We start from the raw sequence: 18,481 nt of genomic DNA on the forward strand, positions 1-18,481 counted from the left end.
GGGGAGTGCTGTTTTCAGTAGTGCGTCGTAGACACAATAAAGACAAACCCAGAGTTAACCGTGTGTAATGACGTGACGCTTTCGCGAGGGTGACGTGTCTCTTCTTGCGTGGCCCAGGGATGATAGTCTGATCTCTGGGTTTCTAAGTGTGCTGTCTTCGGATCTCCAGCCCAACCAGGAGACGGTCACCACTCCAGATCTCAGCAGTCTCTCCTCACCGCTCATCGACACTGAGAGGAACCTGGGGCTGCTACTGGGGCTGCACGCTTCCTACCTGGCCATGAGCACCCCGCTGTCCTCCATGGAGATCGAGTGTGCCAGTAAGTGCACCGGAGTGCTCAACGAGATAAAGTAGGGATGGTAGCTCAGGAGGTAGAGCTGGTCGTCTAGTAATCTAAAGGCTGCTGGTTCGATCTCAGGCTCCTCCTGCTAGCATGCTGTAGTGTCCTTGAGCAAGACACTTAACCCCTAATTGCTCCTGATGGCTGCGTCTGTCGGTGTTTGAATAATTGTAAGTCGCTTTGGATAAAAGCGTCTGCTAAATGCAATGTAATGTAAAATAAAAAGCAAACTGCTTGTTGGTAGAGACAGGGACCATTTTCCTATTTGGGGCCAGATTAATAATTACATGTATGATAGTTGGCCATAGACCACTGTGAACTATTCATAGGGGAAAAAATAATAGGCCCACAGGCCGGAGGTTTCCCATCCCTGGAATAAAGGGGCCAAAGACAAAATACCGTTTATTTATTTACTTAATTACTTACTTATTTACTTGTTCTTTCTTTCTTTCTTTATTTATTTATTTATTTATTTATTTATTTATTTATTTATTATGTTTAACTTATAAAATCAAATTACTAAAATAATCATATAACCTATTGGATCTGCAGCTAGATGTCATTGTAATAACTATTGAGTTGGAATGCCCCTACTAATTCATATACCTGTTGATGAGCTATGTTTTTTCTTTCCTTGAACTTTCTCTCAGAATGGCTCCAGTCCTCCATATTCTCTGGCGGACTGCAGACGAGTCAGATCCACTACAACTACAACGAGGAGAAGGACGAGGACCACTGCAGCTCGCCAGGAACCACCACCCCGGACAAGGCCAAGCTTTACTCCCGCAGGATCACGCTGAGCGACCATGCGCAGCCCTTCCTGCAGGCCATCGCTGACAACAACACTCAGGACCACACTGTAAAGGTATGGCCATGGCCCTCACGCAGTGGCAGGGGGGAAAAAAGTCAAGCAGCAAAAAACTTTTATCGATAATATACTACTTTAACTAATAAGCAAGTTTATTTTTTTGGCAAATAAAAATAAAATGTCTACTTTAAATTTTCCTCACAGATGAAAATAACATAAGCAGTTTGCAATGGTCTATTGACGTCTGGTGTTCTGTGTTGTTGTCTATGACACTGTAGGATTTCCTATGCCAAATAGAGCGTTGCTGCAAGCAGTACCATCTTATTACACCCATCACCTTCCCACCTGAGCACCCAGTGGAGGAAGTGGGACGCCTGCTGCTCTGCTGCCTGCTCAAACATCAAGACCTCGGTAACCTAGCAACCGTCCTTAGACAGAAACACTGCAGTTCTAACCATAGGGAGCTAAAAACGAATCTGCTTTTGTCTTTTTTTTCTTGCCTCATTTTTGCTAATTATGTAAGAATAGAGTTAGAGTTCTCCTCTTTGAGCAAATTAGCAAGTTCTGGTGTTTTTGTCTTTTTTTTTTTTTTAATTTATATATAAATTATAAAAGAGGCTCTGGTACCTTTTGTACATCGGTTTCTCCTTGTGTCTCAAATTGTTTTCTCTCCTGCATTGACGGCAGCTTCTGTTCCCGTCGCAGGTCATATTGCTCTGTCCCTCGTCAATCAATGTGCCTTGGGTGTGGACCAGGGAAAGCAGAGATCTCTCCCCAAATCTGTTATTGACGTTTGCCGCATGGTGTACCAGGCAAAGTGTTCTCTAATCAAGGTAGAATCACACGAGAAAATTTGGCTTCTACAATTGCTGAAATTGGCGGTGGCTGTAAAGTAGCAATCCACAGGTTCCAGAATTCTATTATAGAAGGACACCCCCCCCCCCCTCCCAACATCTAGGTTTACTTTGTTTTATCGAAAGAGTGCATCTAGGAAAAGCGGACTCCGCCACCAACAATGCAAACATTATATAGAGGAGTGCATGTATAACACAAACACATTGAATGGCTGATGCTTAAAAAGTGCCAGTTGAATAAAGTGCCAGATATGAGACTTGACAAAACAATTTTACAGATTTCCATTTCGAGCACAACGATTGATTTAGCCCCCAGGAAGCCACGCTGAGCCTTTTAACGCGCCGTGTTTTCTCCGCATGGATCAGACCCACCAGGAACAAGGTCGCTCCTACAAGGAGGTGTGCGCTCCGGTGGTGGAGCGTCTGCGCTTCCTCTTCAACGAGCTGCGTCCGGCCGTAAGCAACGACCTCTCCATCGTGTCCAAGCTCAAGCTGCTGAGCTCTCAACCGCGCTGGAAGAGGATCACCCAGAAACTCATCAGAGACCGCAGGAAAAAAAGAGGTGTGTGTGGGAGTGGGGGTCGGGGTGTGGGTGTGGCCGTGTGGCGGGTGGCACCATCATTGAATGTCAATCTACAGTACAGTTATTTACACTTCAATGTCATTACTCAGTTATTGTTTTTGGTTGTTTTGTTTGTACAGTGCCTAAGAAATTAGAGTCTTCTGACCTAGAAGAACCAAAGCTGGAGAATGAAGGGACCAACGAGGAGGAGCTTGGTGTCGCCATCAGCCCCACGCCGGCTGATAGGAAGTCAACCGCTAGCAAAACACCCAAGGTACTGATAGCTGCATTTATTAATATCTAGCATTCATTTTAATCTATGATTACATTTATTTTGTTTTTTTTTATTTTTTGTTTTTTTTAATGAATGAATTCACATCTTTGCTCGTTTTTGGATATGTCCATTCCTTTTCAAGCTACCTCTTGACCGGTTTTGTATTCAGCTGCTATTGCTTATATTTGCTCATTGAGAGTTTTGTTTTTTATCTGTATTTGTTTTCCACTTTATAGGACTTTTCTTATTCCTCACCTCAGTACTTCTGTCATTCCCACTCTTCAATCTTCCAAGCTATTTAGGATTTTCTCTTTGCTTGGTAGTTTTACTTTTGTGGCAGCAATCTGCCACTGGTTTTCGTATTTTATAGTGTGATGTGAACGCAGGAATTACTTTCCCTAATAATGATGAAGTGTGATGTGTCTTCATATCAATCAACATGATGTTGACCTCAGGGTTTCCACCACTCTATTGCAAGCCCGCCAGGCTTAAGTTGACTCCCTACCGAGCCTAAGCATCTGCGTTTTTTGTTTTTTTTGTAAAAGATTAAAAATACTTTTTTTTTTTTTTTTTTTTTTTTTTATTTAATCAAAATATCAACATTGATTTTCTATTGATTTTTTTTTTTTTTTGCTATTGCGTAGCACATTGGATTTGTAGCTTCACATTCCTGCTTGTTATTGTCGTTTGGCAGCAGGACAAGTGGCAGCCGCTTCTGAACACCATGGCCAGCGTTCAGAAATACAAATGGCTGAAGCACAGCGTGCATGGCATCTACTCTCAGTCAAGCCTCATGGCCACCATCGTGGAGTTTGCGCTGAAAGAAGAACCGCTGGATGTGGAGAAGATGAGGAAGTGTCTCCTGAAACAGGTGAGACAACTAAAGATAAGCAAGAGATATTACATGACCCATGATAATCACGGGACATTTATCCAGTTATAATTCATCCTGTCTTACAAAAAATATATATATATTTTTAAGGAAATTCTTCCGCAATGATCGGTGAGGTTAATCTGCCCGCTACAAGAAGACAAAGCTGAGAATATCCAAGATTATTTATTCTGCAGAATAAAGAGAAAGATTCAGTACTGCTCCAAAGCAGCGCTGGGATCAATCTGATATCACAGAGAAAGACAGGAGGCTTTATACAGTAGAAACAGGGTGTGGTTTGGGTCAGAGGTCTCCGACGAGTCTGCCTCCCCCCTAACTGTCTTCCTGGGTGCCCCACCCTTCCTAGAATGTAAATAACAGGTACTTGCAACCTTGACCTGGCCGAATGGGGGTTGCATGACAATGCACTTCTAGGTGTCCCCCATCTCTATAGAAGGTAAACAGGCCACGTGTGATCTGATTCTTTCATATTAGAATTGACATTGTAGGAGCAAGACATTTCTCTTTACATGAACTCTGGGGGGTTCCCGGGAAGACAGACAAATGTTTTCAAACCCCCTTTTGGAGGTAGAGGCCTTTGTCCTCATTCAAACTAGTTGATCGTAATCATTTTTCCCTCACTATATATATATATATATATACACACACATATACACACACACACACACACACACTACTCACAAAAAGTTAGGGATATTTGGCTTTCAGGTGAAATTTATGTAAAAAGTTCACCATAGATTTTCTATGGGATTCAGGTCTGGAGAAAGTGCAGGCCACTCCATTTGAAGTACCCCAGTCTCCAGCAGCCGTTCCCTAATGATGCGACCCCGATAAGCTGGAGCATTGTCGTCCATGAAGATGAAATTAGGCCTGTGTTGTTCATGCAGGGGCACAATGACTGTATTAATGATGGTATTCAGGTAGTATGGGTTGTCACTGTACCATTCACAAAGTGTAGGGCAGTTCTGTATTGACTAGACACACCTGCCCACACTGTAACACCACCACCACCACCACCAAAGGCTCGTCTAGTGACAACAGTGGCTGATGCATAGCGCTCTCCTTGACTTCTCCAACATCATTGGCAGCCATCATTTCTGCTCAATGTGAATCAACTTTCATCAGAGAACAGCACTGAGGCCCACTGGTCCCTCGTCCGGCGTAAATGCTCCCTGGCCCATGCAAGACGATGATGTCTGTGCCTGGTGGTGTGGTCAGGTACCCTTGCAGGTCGTCTAGCACGCAGACCAGGCTGATGTAAACGGTTTTGAATGGTCTGACGTGACACTTAGGTGCCTCTCACCTCCCTTAAATGTGCCTGGAGTTGAGTAGCATTCATCATCCGGTTCCGCAGGGCACTGTTCACAATGAAGCGGTCATCAATGTGGGATGTGGCCAAAGGACGTCCACTTCTATGCCTTTCTGTGACTCTTCCAGTCTCTCTGTATCTCTGTTGCAACCTGCTGATGACACTCTGTGACACTCTAAGCTCAGTGGCCACTTCCCTCTGAGAACATCCTGTTTGAAGCCTCGCAATGGCGAGGTACTGTTGATCAGTTGTTAGGTGTCGTCTTGGTCTCATGATGTCAAAATGTGAACAGCATGATGAAGAGGACTGTTTAAATACCAATTCTAATTGAACCAGGAAATCTATTGGTCGATTCATGGATCAAACACCTGTTGTGAATTTTGCCGTTCAGCTCCTTGTGAGAGAACAGCAAGTGCTGCCAAAAGTACTGAAACATTGAACAATTGGACATGTGCATTCAGAAGTTTAGAGAAGGTCAAATTAAGTTCACCTGTAAAGGTTATAGTGCATTTTAGGTTCATCCTGAAATTTCACCTGAAAACGGAATATCCCTAACTTTTTGTGAGTACTGTATATACACACACATTGTTTGAGATGATCTTGAAGTTGATCTTGAAGTCTCGATCTTGAAGACTTCATGTGAGACACTGTTTATGGCCAGATACTTGCCCTTTTTCTGCAATAATCCATCAATGCAATTAAAGACCTTGATATGGGAGGGGGCGGGGTTATTCTAGCAAAATGTAACTGCTGATGTTTGTTGAGTGTGGATACTATTGTTCTAATGAATGATGGCAAATGTAATGGTGAATGGTAAATGAGGTGCATTTACATCGCACTTTTCTAGTCCTACGACTCAAAGCGCTTTACAGTGCATGTCTCACATTCACTTATTCACACACATATTCATACATCTATGGCGACGGCAGCCCTGCAAGGCGCACACCAGCTCAACAAGAGCTGGTTCAGTGTCTTACTCCTGGACACTTCAGCACGCGACCAGGAGGAGCCAGGGACCGAACCGGCAATCTTCCAATCACTAGACGCTCTACCTTCTGAGCTACTGCCCACAATGTACTGTAATGATTTGCACAAACGGTGCTGGCTGTGGGAAGTCTGAATAAAACTTGACGAGGCAGGTACAATATCTGATTGAATCGTCGAAAGATGAGATCGCGTGCACTCGACTTTGAGACATCTGGCAGATGCTGATGTTTCTCCTCCGCAGCTGGAAAGGGCCGAAGTGAGGCTGGAGGGCATCGACACCATGCTGAAGCTGGCGTCCAAAACCTTCCTGCTGCCGTCAGTGCAGTACGCCATGCTCTGCGGCTGGCAGCGTGTCATCCCGGAAGGAACCAACATCGGGTGATTCATCTCTTTGTTCCCCTCAAGACTGAAGCTTGTAATCGTTGATATTTGAACTTGGGATCACCAAATTAAGCAAATGATATTTACTAGTGTCTGAACTGAACTGAACTACAGAGCGGTTATTGCCATCAACATAACTGCACTATCCTACATAATTTATAGCCAAATTTGAGGAAAAAAATACCATATCTAAGAGAGGGGAGTTTTTTCATTCCATTCTACTCGATTCAGCTTTCTTTTTTCCGTAGGTTTTGTGACGCGCAGTTACTGTAAATTTTTGCCTATATAGGTTCTGATCAGTTTTAATTGAGATCAACGAATGGATCGATTCAAAATGCTTATTGAATTAAATGTGCACCAGTACACAGTTTGGCATCTAATGATTGTGTTGTATGTTTTCCTCTTGTGCTCCAGAGAGCCGCTGTGTGACTGCCTGAAGGATGTGGATCTGATTCCTCCTTTCAACCGCATGCTGCTGGAGGTTACGTTCGGCAAGCTGTATTCCTGGGCTATCCAGAACGTCCGCAACATCCTGCTTGAGGCCGGCGCCCGCTTTAAAGAACTAGGTTAGTGGCAGCTACACAGCCATGTTGCCCCAGTGCCTCTAAAAAAAACCCGATGGTTTATACGGTACACACAAGTTCACGTTTCCCCCTGTGTGTGTTTGATGTGTCAAGCAGGTGTGCAGCCGGTGCCCCTGCAGACCATCACCAATGAAAACCCTGCCGGGCCGAGCCTCGGAACCATTCCACAGGCACGCTTCCTCCTAGCCATGATCCACATGCTGTCTTTGAAGCACGGCGCCAACAGCCTCAGTCTGCTGCTCAACTCGGGCACACTCGCCCTCACGCAGAGTATCCTCAGGCTCATCGGTGAGGCCCTCAAGGAGTTTAAAAGCACATGTCCTACATCTGTCAAATACATGCATACTTGCATTCACTCCATACCTTGTATGTTTTATTTGAGAATGTTTTTTTTTTTTTCTTCCTATTTTCCCAGGTCCCAGCTCGGACAGTAGTGAGGAGGACTTGAGCTTATGCGCTCATGGCGGTTCGGCCACTGTGCTGGAGGAGTCTCGGAAAGAGGCGGCCCCCGCTCCCCTGCCGGCCTCCGGACCAGAGCTGGCGGCCATGATGAAGATCGGCACCAGGGTGATGCGAGGGCTGGACTGGAAGTGGGGCGATCAGGTAAGGCACTGCAGCCCAAGGATAGCGGTGACAATGTGCTGCGACAGAGCCTTCATTTATTTATTTTTTTAAATGTAATTTATTTTTTATTTTTTTGTGTAGGACGGTCCAGCGCCAGGTCTGGGTCGGGTCATAGGGGAGCTGGGTGAGGACGGCTGGATCCGGGTGCAGTGGGACACCAGCAGCACCAACTCGTACAGGATGGGCAAGGAGGGGAAGTTTGACCTTAAACTGGCGGAGCCTCCACCTGCCACGCAGCCCACCGTCGAGGACTCTGACACCGAGGACGACACAGGTGTCCAACATCTTCTAAATTACTTCGCACATGGAGTAAAATTCTCCAACTCTAATGAGCTGTCCCTAAAACCAGGGGTCTCAAAGTCAATGTACCTGGGAGCCACTGGCCTGGTTGTCTCCTCCTAGGGGGGCCTTGTTGAACATCAAGGGCAAAACAAACTGTCATTGAGTTTTTTTGGGGGTTTTTTTGAACCAAGCAAATTTGTGAATTGTCTAATTATACATCTGCTGAAAATAGACATCATCATAATCATGAAAAATATTTGCTTTATGCTTTTTAATTCTGCTCAATATTTTGAAAACAATAAGATAACATAAAAGTTTATTAATCCCCAGAGGGAAATGCAGGCAGGGCAGTACAGTCAAGAGTTTTATCAAGTTTGATCTTATTAACTCAAAATGTGTGGATTAACTAAGCATTGTGATTTGATTGCCAGATTTAACAATATATTATATCCATGAGAGGGTCGCATTAAGTTCAGTCGCTGGAAAGATGTGCCCCTGGCCTGTAGTTGAAGAGCCCTGCTCTAAACCCGTCCTCTACAGAAGTGGAACCGGTGGAGAAGAGCAGCCACCCCACGGCCATGATGCTGACCAGCACAGTCAATCTGCTGAAGACTCTGTCGCTGTCCGCCGGGATCTATGCCGAGGTGTTGCAGACGGACGCCACGCGGACGCTCTGCGGTCTGCTCAGGATGCTCGTTGACAGTGGAGCCAATGACAAGTCAGGTACCTGACCGCGCCACGTGAATCAGTCTTTTGACAATACTCTCGTGGTCTGTGCAGGTGTAGAGCACAGGCAACAGGTTCTCGGTCAGCAGCCCTACTTAACCCCATTTCATCTCCTTCCTCAGGCCTTTCCTCCCACAGGCTGGTGTCTCGGGAGCAGCACAGGAGCTGGTGCACGCTCGGCTTCATCCGCAGCATCGCTCTCATGCCTCAGATGTGCAGCACCCTCAGCACCTCCGCCTGGATCGGCCTGCTCATACGCATCGTGGAGGGACACCAGTCCTTCAACGCCATCACTCTACAGCGACAGGTGGGCTTCCGTCCTGCAGATCAGGGATTCCCAGAGGTCACAGGGGGGTTGCTACACCTTAGACGATTCCTAATCAAAGTCTAATATTGGTATGGTAAAAAAATGGAACCAATTCAGATAAAAATACATTTGAAAACGGTATCTCATCACAATAGGTAGTCTCAGGATTGAAACTGGTTTAATTGAAGGGTTTTCTGCAGGGGAACAGGTGGTGAACCCCTGATGTACTGTAGATGACCAGGCTTCTCTTGAAATATGTCAGGCAGATTTTGCTCTGCAATTTTATGGGGGAGTGGGCCGGGTGGACTGGAAAAGTGCATAATCTCCGGTTCTTGCATTTGAATGTGGAAGACTTGTGTATTATGTTTTGTAGTTTTGTACTGCTGAAAATACCAGCACATCCAGAACCTAAAACCATCCTTATATTTGTTAGATGTGTGATTTCAGCTTTCAAAAAAAGTGCTGAAAAATCATTCATACAGCTTACATATTGAAATATACATATAACACATAAAACTAAATTATTGACCATTATGTTTCCAGATCCTGGCACTGCGTCTCCTGCAGGCGGTTTTACCATCATGGGACAAAACGGAACGTTCTCAGGACATGAAGTTCCTGGTGGAGAAGTTGTTTGGCTTCCTGGGAAGCCTGCTGAGCACCTGTTCCTCAGACCTGCCACTCCTCAGAGGTCTGGCTCCGTTCCGGCTTTCCTGTACTCTACTAGGATTGAGTCATTTGGAAATGAGACGCTAACATTCTTCCCCAATAATATAAAATTCCTTCTCCATTACATAGAGGGTTCCCTGCGACGGCGGAAGTCCCGCCCCCAGGCTTCCCTTACAGCCACGCACAGCAGCACACTGGCTGAGGAGATTGTGGCTGTTCTGCGCACTTTGCACTCTTTGGGCCAATGGAACGGCCTGATAAACGAATACATCAACACTCAGCTCAGCTATATTGGAGACGTCATGGCTGGTCGCCACTCCGAAGCAGTAAGAATTACTGTGCTGTGTGGCATGGCTGGGCAATACTGACCAAATTGGATATCACAATATTTTGTGCCTAAAACCTAGATATTTATAATTTGACTATATTTTGTTATGATTATTCATGCTTGCATAAGATATTTACAGACAAGAAATATTTTAGAAGCAATCACTAGTAATGTGGATATTATAACCAACCAGGTTGAGATTAAAAAGTTTATGAAGATCTGAAAATTGCATTAATTTACTGTAATGCAGCCTGAAAGACATTTGACATAACTAAAATTCCAGTTGATATCTAGTCTCATATCACAATACCAATATTACAGTATATTGATATATCGCCCAGCACTACTATGTGAGTTATTGTTTGTCACTTTTCTTATTTTCCTGTAATGGAAAAACGTTACCACGTCTTCCCGCCTTGCAGACTTTTTTAGTAGAGTACTTTCCGGACTCCGAGGGCCCTAGGGTGGGCAGTCTGATGGCCGTGCTGGCGGTGATCGGGGGAATTGATGGGCGCCTCAGACTGGGGGGTCAGGTGGTCCATGAGGAGTACGGAGAGGGAACGGTCACTCGCATCACACCGAAGGGCCGCATTACCGTCCAGTTTCACGAGATGAGGACCTGCAGGGTGTGCCTGCTCAGCCAGCTCAAACCGGTAACCAGAGGAAACATTGACATTATTGCACTCAGGAACTCGTTAGATGACAATACTGACGGAGGGCTGATGTTTGTGTTTATTTCCTCCAGTTGCCAGTGGTGTCCTTCAGTGTGCAGAACCTGCCCTTCACAGAGCCCATGCTGGCAGTTTGGGCTCAGCTGGTCAACCTAGCAGGCAGCAAGCTGGAGAAACACCGCATGAAGAAGTCCCTGAGCAGAGGGCTTACAGGTACTGCAAAAATACTATATTTGATATTAAAAAAAAAAACCTCAATTTTATGCCTATATTGAAAGGTTTTTTCTATGTTCTAGGTTTTATCTATTATCATGACAAGTCGCAGCCATTTTTTTTTGGGGGGGGGGGGGGGCGCGGTGACGGTGACGACGACTCTCAAAGGCTTACTACAAACTCTTACAAGAAGACCAAAGTGCCCACCTGCTGACCATCAGCAAGTTCTAAATATGAAGATAAATAATCTTAATAGAATGCAGTAGGCAAACAAATCAAGCCTTTAAAGAATCATAATGATTTTCAAAAGTAAAACTCTGGGATTTTTTCAAACCTAAACCTTATTTTTGGGATTTTAGGACTCACTCCAAGTGACTCTTTCAAATCATGGTTGCCGATGAACGTGGTCCCTTATTGCCCTGTTGTACAATGTGAGCAGCAATCAACCGACAATATTCTCTCAATATGGGATCAATTTTAAATATTCTGATGCCAATCGCCTTCCAAAGTCCTGACTGGTTCTCAGCCATTTTGTGTGTGTGTGTGTGTGTGTGTGTGTGTCATCCACTGCATCCGTGTCTCCAGCTGACCAGGTGGACATCCATTTGCTGCGCTGCCAACAGCTCAGGCTGTACATCCTGAAGGCGGCGCGCTCCCTGCTCTCTCATCAGGACAAACTCAGACAGATCCTCTCCCAGCCTGCAGTTTTGGACATGGGCCCCAACCCAAACGGTAAGACGTCACCCAAAAACAACAAGTAAGGGACATTGATTTGGGGGGGTAAACATCGGGCCCAGGTGCAGAAAGGAACAGACTCCATTAAGCCCAATTGCTCTTCCGTGCTTTCAGCTGGAGCTTATGGCCTGGAAAGCACAATGTGGGTGGACTAGGATGTAACGGTACGAAATTTCACAGTATGGTGCGGTATCTACAAAAAAAAAAGCCATATATGATTTTTTGCGGTATTAATCCCCCTCATTTTCTGTATATTCTGTTAATAAATAGTTTGTATTAAAAAAAGAACACATAGTAAAGTCTTTGACGGGGCGCAGCACAGGAAGGCGCTTGTCCGGTCTCTCAACATCATGTTTGGCTCTTTCGAGCGCTTTTTTTAAATTTTTTTTTTTTTTTTACTCTTGTTCCCATGTGTGCAAGGTAGAGCACTGTGTCGTAAAATATTGTTGTAAAGCAGTTCGGTCACTGAATTGCGAGCGTGGCACTTGCAAGAGTGCCTAGATGCAGACAAAATGGGAAAGTTACTCATTGGATGGATAATTGCAACATTTGGCCGTCTGCTACCGTGCAGCGGCAACACAATGTGAATTAAAATTTACGTCAACAACTTAAATTTATACCCTGTGCACAGTATTATAGGGAAAGTCTTACGGTTTAGAACTGTGGTTGCTTGATGAGCAGTATACCTTGAAATGGTATACTGTTACATCCCTAGGGTGGACCTGACTTTTCTCCATAGTTTGCTTACCTAGTCACTACAGAAGCAGATTCCTTTGAAACAGCAGCCACTCTATGGGGGCAGACACACACTCCAATTAATCGGTGTACTTACCTCGTACACCGGAGGTTTGCTGTGGTATCTTGTGTGGGAGGATGTATTGATGACTCGAGAGAGAGAGAGAGAGAGAGAGAGAGAGAGAGAGAGAGAGAGAGAGAGAGAGAGAGAGAGAGAGAGAGAGAGAGAGAGAGAGAGAGAGAGAGAGAGAGAGAGAGAGAGAGAGAGAGAGAGAGAGAGAGAGAGAGATTTTTTTTTTGATTTTTAAAGCATCTTTATTTTAACATTTTCTCTAGTTCACAGTTACAGACAATACAACAAACACACTTGGTTCACTAACAGAGTCCTACACGTTAAAAACAGACTGGAAGCGCAGGTCGTCCTCCACCAGGGAACAGATGGCGTCGTTAAAACACCACAGCTTGATGAAGACGTCCAGACTCTTCATCAGTCTGTGAAAGTTAAAATCAATCAAGACTCTGGCCCTGACCAACGCTACAAACACTCTTCCTAAAACACTCTCCTTTCCCCTCAGTTTGTTCCTCCTCGTGAGGTAGATGGCCATCTTCGCTTCCCCTACTAGAAAATTAAGCAGTCGCCATTTCTCTGCGTTGGCCCTGTAGTATCTAGCCCCAAAAATAAAACAGTTTCTGGACCACTCTTCCTTAAAGAGCTTAAAACTTTCCTTTAAAAGACTAAAAAGCTCTAAAAGTCTGTCGCACTCTGCAAAACAGTGAAACACGGACTCTGGCAGTTTGCAGAATGGACATTCATTTGCGACCGTGGGATTAAAAACAGAAACAAAGCTGTTGACCGCTATGGCTCCATGTAGGACCCTCCATTGGAGGTCCCCCGTCCTTTTCTTGGAGGGAGCTTTGTAAAAACTCCTCCAACACGGCTCCTCCTGTCCCCCCATCTGGAGCCGTCCCCTCCAGACAGTGTCCTGCCGCCCCTCCAGTCCCTTCCTATTTAAAACAACCACACACTCTTTGTAAAAAGCCTTCCCGCTGGCTGTGTGCAGGTCCAGTTCTGCATAACGTGCCCTGTGCAGCAGCTTCCCGGAGGACCCCTCCAGGTTGGGGGTCAGGGTCATCTCCGGGAAGGGATCCTCCGAGTTTGGCTCCTCCGCGCCTTCGCCGTACTCCTTCAGCAGGGCCAGCTCCTCCTCCGTGAGCGTCTCCCTCCACCTCTTGAGCACCAGGTGTACGATCCTGGTGGACCTCACCCCCAGCCGCTCCGCCATGGCCTCGCCGTCCTGCAGGTCGCTCCCCGCCGCCGCCACCACCTGCCTCAGGGTCAGGACCCCCGCCTCCCTCAGGATGCTCCTCAGTCCTGGAGTGGCCCCGTCCTGCACATCCAGCCTGGCTCCTCCGATCACCGGCTCCTCCAGGAGCCAGTGGAGGGAATCTGCGGCCTCCCTTTTCCTGTTCTTAAATAACCCCCATGCTTTAAAAAGCTCCTGGTAAAAACGGGGTAAGCCCGACTTGTTTAGAAGACTCGTGTCCATTAAAAACAACGAGCGGTCAAGTCCCATCCTCCCAGTCCTCTTTAAGACCAAGCCCGCCACGTCCTTCCAAACGTTAAAGTACCCCGTTAGCAACTTCTGCACAAACTGTAACCTAAAAGTTGCCACTCTGCTTTTGATGTCCACCACACCGTGCCCCCCTTCCTCTTTAGGCAGAAAGACCCTTTCCTTCCTGACCCAGTGGAAATTCCGCCCCCAAAAGAAGTCTATCAGCTCGGCCTGTATCTTCCTAACTAGCAGGTCTGGTGGTTGGACACACGCCACTCTGTGCCACAGCTGTGAGGCCACCAGGTTGTTAATAATGAGCGTCCTGCCCCTATAGGACAGCTGTGGCAGTGCCCACCTCCATTTTCTTAGCTTGCCCTGTATCTTTCCTAGCAGTCCTTCCCAATTCTTCCCCACCACACTTTCGCTCCCTAAAAACACTCCCAGATACTTTAACCCATCCCTTCGCCACCGTAAGCCTCCTGGCAGTTTTAAGAGTCCCCCCCTCCATCCGCCCACAGCCAGCGCTTCGCTTTTGCCCCAGTTGACTTTCGCTGCTGATAGCAGCCCAAAGTCCCTAACGATCCCCTCCAGTTTGCTGATTTCGTCCTGTTTCTTTATTAAGACAATGACGTCGTCCGCATAAGCTGATAAAATGTGGCTTTTCTCGAGACCGTTTAGAAACACACCCTCGATGTTCGTCCTTAATTGACACAGCAATGGTTCTATGGCCAGAGAGTACAACATCCCTGAGAGGGGGCAGCCCTGTCTCACCCCTCTACGCACTTTAAAAGGGCCGCTCAGCCCTCCATTAATCTTCAGTATACTCTCGATGTCCTGGTACAAAACCTGGATCATGGCTATCAGACCAGGGCTGAGGCCAAAAGCCTCCAGAGTTTTCCAGAGGTAAGGGTGCTCAACCCGGTCAAACGCCTTTTCCTGGTCTAGCGAAATGAGCCCAGTTTCAATGCCCAGAGAACTAGAGACGTGCAAAATATCCCGAATTAGGGACACATTGTCCAGAATGGACCTACCAGGCACACAGTAAGTTTGGTCCTGATGGACTACCAGGTCCATCACCTCCCTCAGCCTGTTGGCCAGTGCCCTCGACAGGATTTTATAGTCCGTGCACAGAAGGGACACAGGACGCCAGTTCTTGATCTCCTGCAGGTCTCCTTTCTTGGGTAGGAGAGTGATGACTGCCCTCCTGCAGCTGACTGGCAATAACTTATCTTTAAAAACTTCATTAAAAACCATTAAAAGGTCCTCCCGTAACTCCTCCCAGAACTCTTTGTAAAACTCCGCAGGAATCCCGTCGATGCCAGGGGCCTTACCCCCCTTCATGCTCTGCAGGGCCGTGGAAAGATCCTGCAGGGTCAGAGGTTCCCCCAGCACCGCACTGACATCTTCCGGGACCCTGGGCAAATTCCCACAAAAGGAGTAAAGCAGTTCTTTTTGCTCCTCGTACTCACTTCTGTACAGCTCTGTGTAAAAGTCCACGGCTCTCGTCCGGATCTCCTCCGGCCTCCTGAGCTCCTGTCCTGTGTCTGATCTCAGGGCGTGGATAAACCTGCTCTGCCCGTTGCTCTTCTCCAGGCTAAAAAAGAAACTAGATGGTGCGTCCATCAGTGCTGCGCTCTGGAAGCGAGAGCGGACCAGCGCCCCCTGCGCCTTGGTGCCTAGTAGGTCCGCAAGAGCAGCTCTTTTAGACTTGAGGTCCTTAATGTGATCTCGATTCCCAGTGGGTTCCACTACACCCTGTAACTCCACAATGTCAGTCTCCAGATCCCTCATAGATCTGGTGATGTCCCGTGTGACATTGAGAGTATACTGTCGACAGAGCTGCTCTATCTCCCTCTTCCCATAGTCCCACCACAGTCTTAAGGAAATAAAATCCTGCTTTCTGTCTCTAAAACCTTCCCAAAAAAACCTAAAAGCATCTTTAAAGTTGGAGTCACATAGTAGGGTGGTGTTAAAATGCCAATATGCGCTTTTGGGCTTTACATTGGCGATAAAAACACGGCAAACAACCAGGGAGTGATCGGTAAAACCAACAGGCACCATTCTGCATTCCTTAAAAATGTTAAAATGGTGCTTAAAACAGTAAAACCGGTCTAGTCTGGCCAACGATAAAGAGGTGCCTCTGCAGTGCACCCAGGTGTACTGTCTTTCATCCCCGTTGGTTCTCCTCCACACGTCCGTTAGCTCGTTCTCGCTTGAGAGCAGCCTCATCGCGTTCTGCGATGCTCTGTGAGGCTCACAGTGGTTCCTGTCTAACAGGTCGTTCTCGGTGCAGTTAAAGTCACCTCCTAGAAACAAAAACTCCCCAGTACGAGTTTTGCTTAAAACCCCATTTAAAACTTGCAAAAAAGTGACTCTGTGTGGTCCTGTGGTGGGAGCGTACACATTTATAAAGACAAACTTATGATGCTCAAATGCTGCCCTCACCACCATCAGTCTGCCCTCCACCACCTCCTCCACCTCAAAGGATGCTGGGGCAAAGCTCTTAGAAAAGAGAAGAGCCACCCCACCGCTGGTGGTGCTCTTGTGGCTTAGCACCACCTCCCCCCCCCACTCCCTCTTCCAGTCAGCCTCATTGCCAGAGTCACTGTGGGTCTCCTGCACCAACAGCACATCCAGCCTCTTCTGCTCCATCAGCTCATACAGCAGAGACCTCTTAGCTGCGTCTCTGGCCCCATTCGCGTTCAGCGTGCTGATGTTAAAGTCACTCATTGCAACGGAAAAGGGAAACAGCCCGAACAGCAGCGCCCACCTCCACCTCCTCCCCATCCTCTCCGTTGTTCAGCTCCTTCCTGATCTTCTGCACTATTTTCTTTAACCTGTACACCTCCTGGTCCGTGAACCCTCCTCTCCCCTTACTCCTCATCTGTTGCTGGGCCGCGTTCGCCAGCAACTCCTTGTCTGAGAAAAAATCCTCCACCTTAATCCCTTTCACATTCTTCGTCCTGTGCAGAAACGCTTTTATTTTGCCCACACTGTAGCTTTTTTTGCCCTTTTTCTTCTTTACGCCGAGAAAAACCTGCCCCTCACTGTCTGCAGCAGAGTCCTCCTCCATCCAGGACTCTGACTCCGAGCCTCCCTGCTCCACCTCCTGACTTGCCTTCCCCTGGCTTGCTGTCCCTCTCTTCGCCTGAGAGTCTCCTGCCATTTTGTTGGACTTTCTTTTGAGCCGAGGGACTCTCAACCGATCGTCCTCATCCCCCATCTCAAAGTCACTTCCTTCCAGTGCCTCCTCCTCCCTAGCTACGTCACCTGCACTCCTTTGACTTTGTTCCGTAGCTTCCTTTCCCTCACCAGTCCCCTCCTGTCCCCCCGCACCCACCTGCCTGTCTTCCGGACCCTCCTCCTTCCCCTCCTGTCCTCCCGCCCTTACCTGCCTTCTTTCCAGACCCTCGCCTGCCTCCCCCCGTGTCTCCACGCTCACCTGGCTGCGCTGTCTACCTCCACCCGTTCCCTCCTGCGGCTCCACATTCCCCTCCCCCCCCTCCTTTTTTTTCCCCTGCCCCTCGCCTGCCCCCTCCTGTGCCCCCACCTTCACCTGTTTCTTCTCCTTTCCTTTCCGCCCTCCACCTGTCTCCCCCTGTGCCCCCACCTCCACCTGTCTTTCCCCTGCCTCCATTTGGCCCTCACCTGCCTCTCCCTGTGCCCCCACCTTCACCTGCTTTTCCCCTCCTTCCTTCTGGCCCTCCCCCGCCTCCTCCTGTGCCCCCTTCTTTGCCTGTTTTCCCCCCTCCTGACCCCCCCCTGCTCCCTCCTGTGCCCCCACCTTCGCCTGCTTTTCCCCTTTCTGACCCTCACCTGCCCCCTCCTGTGCCCCCACCTTCGCCTGCTTTTCCCCTTTCTGACCCTCACCTGCCCCCTCCTGTGCTCCCTCCTTGTCCTGTCCACCCTTCTGCCCCTCACCTGTCTCGCCGCCTGCCTTCTTACCTGGACATGCCCTGACCTGGTGTCCCTCCCCACCGCACCCAAAGCACTTGGTGGTGTCAGTGTTGACAAACACCACGTAGTCAAACTCATCCGCCCTGATTTTAAAAGCTACGTTTAGCTCCGCATCCCTGTTGTTCAACACCATCAGGACGTGTCTCCTGTGCGACACCACATGCTTGAGCAGCGGCGACTTGCACCCCGACGGGACTTTTTTAACTGGCGACACCACCTTCCCGTGCCTCGCCAGTTCCTTAGTGAGGGTCTCGTCCTTAATAAACGGCGGAACATTCGCCAAATTCACCCTCCTCGCCGGTGTGGAGAGAGGCAGGACGGGAACGAACATTTTGTTCACCGTAACGCCGCTCGCCACCACCGCATTCACCTTGTCTACGCCATCCAGGAAAATGACCACCGCACTGTTCATCCGCGCTGCGGACACAACGCTGCTGTAGCCGACAGCCTTCCCCACCGCCAGGCTGCAGTCCTCCACCGAGACCGAGGAAGACACGGGCAACTTAATGCCGTGCTTCCTCGTTAGCTTGGTGAGGTCCGACATGGTTGCGGACCCGCACCACCACCACCACCACCACCACCCCCCACCCGCTGTGCGCACACCCTACAACCAACAAAAAAACTAAACCCGTCACCAACAAGTAATTATAAACATGCAATTGATAGAAAAAGTTAGAGAGAAAACCACT

General features: G+C 47.8%; 1 protein-coding gene across 1 annotated transcript in view; it reads left to right on the forward strand.

Moving 5' to 3' along the window:
* The window catches only part of herc2 (HECT and RLD domain containing E3 ubiquitin protein ligase 2), a 59,814-nt gene that overhangs the window by 17,214 nt on the left and 24,119 nt on the right, over nucleotides 1-18,481 (forward strand). The window contains exons 26-44 of the mRNA XM_080007709.1: nucleotides 170-320; nucleotides 992-1,206; nucleotides 1,428-1,560; nucleotides 1,855-1,982; nucleotides 2,370-2,565; nucleotides 2,706-2,839; nucleotides 3,534-3,710; nucleotides 6,269-6,405; nucleotides 6,823-6,974; nucleotides 7,089-7,280; nucleotides 7,408-7,595; nucleotides 7,698-7,890; nucleotides 8,439-8,621; nucleotides 8,747-8,931; nucleotides 9,475-9,622; nucleotides 9,730-9,926; nucleotides 10,351-10,581; nucleotides 10,674-10,812; nucleotides 11,398-11,544. Of these exons, the coding sequence (XP_079863835.1) occupies nucleotides 170-320; nucleotides 992-1,206; nucleotides 1,428-1,560; nucleotides 1,855-1,982; nucleotides 2,370-2,565; nucleotides 2,706-2,839; nucleotides 3,534-3,710; nucleotides 6,269-6,405; nucleotides 6,823-6,974; nucleotides 7,089-7,280; nucleotides 7,408-7,595; nucleotides 7,698-7,890; nucleotides 8,439-8,621; nucleotides 8,747-8,931; nucleotides 9,475-9,622; nucleotides 9,730-9,926; nucleotides 10,351-10,581; nucleotides 10,674-10,812; nucleotides 11,398-11,544 (3,226 nt within the window). The remainder of the gene's footprint in view (nucleotides 1-169; nucleotides 321-991; nucleotides 1,207-1,427; nucleotides 1,561-1,854; nucleotides 1,983-2,369; nucleotides 2,566-2,705; nucleotides 2,840-3,533; nucleotides 3,711-6,268; nucleotides 6,406-6,822; nucleotides 6,975-7,088; nucleotides 7,281-7,407; nucleotides 7,596-7,697; nucleotides 7,891-8,438; nucleotides 8,622-8,746; nucleotides 8,932-9,474; nucleotides 9,623-9,729; nucleotides 9,927-10,350; nucleotides 10,582-10,673; nucleotides 10,813-11,397; nucleotides 11,545-18,481) is intronic.

This window comes from Zeus faber (assembly GCF_960531495.2).
Source record: "Zeus faber genome assembly, chromosome: 1".
Taxonomy (NCBI): Eukaryota; Metazoa; Chordata; class Actinopteri; order Zeiformes; family Zeidae; genus Zeus; species Zeus faber.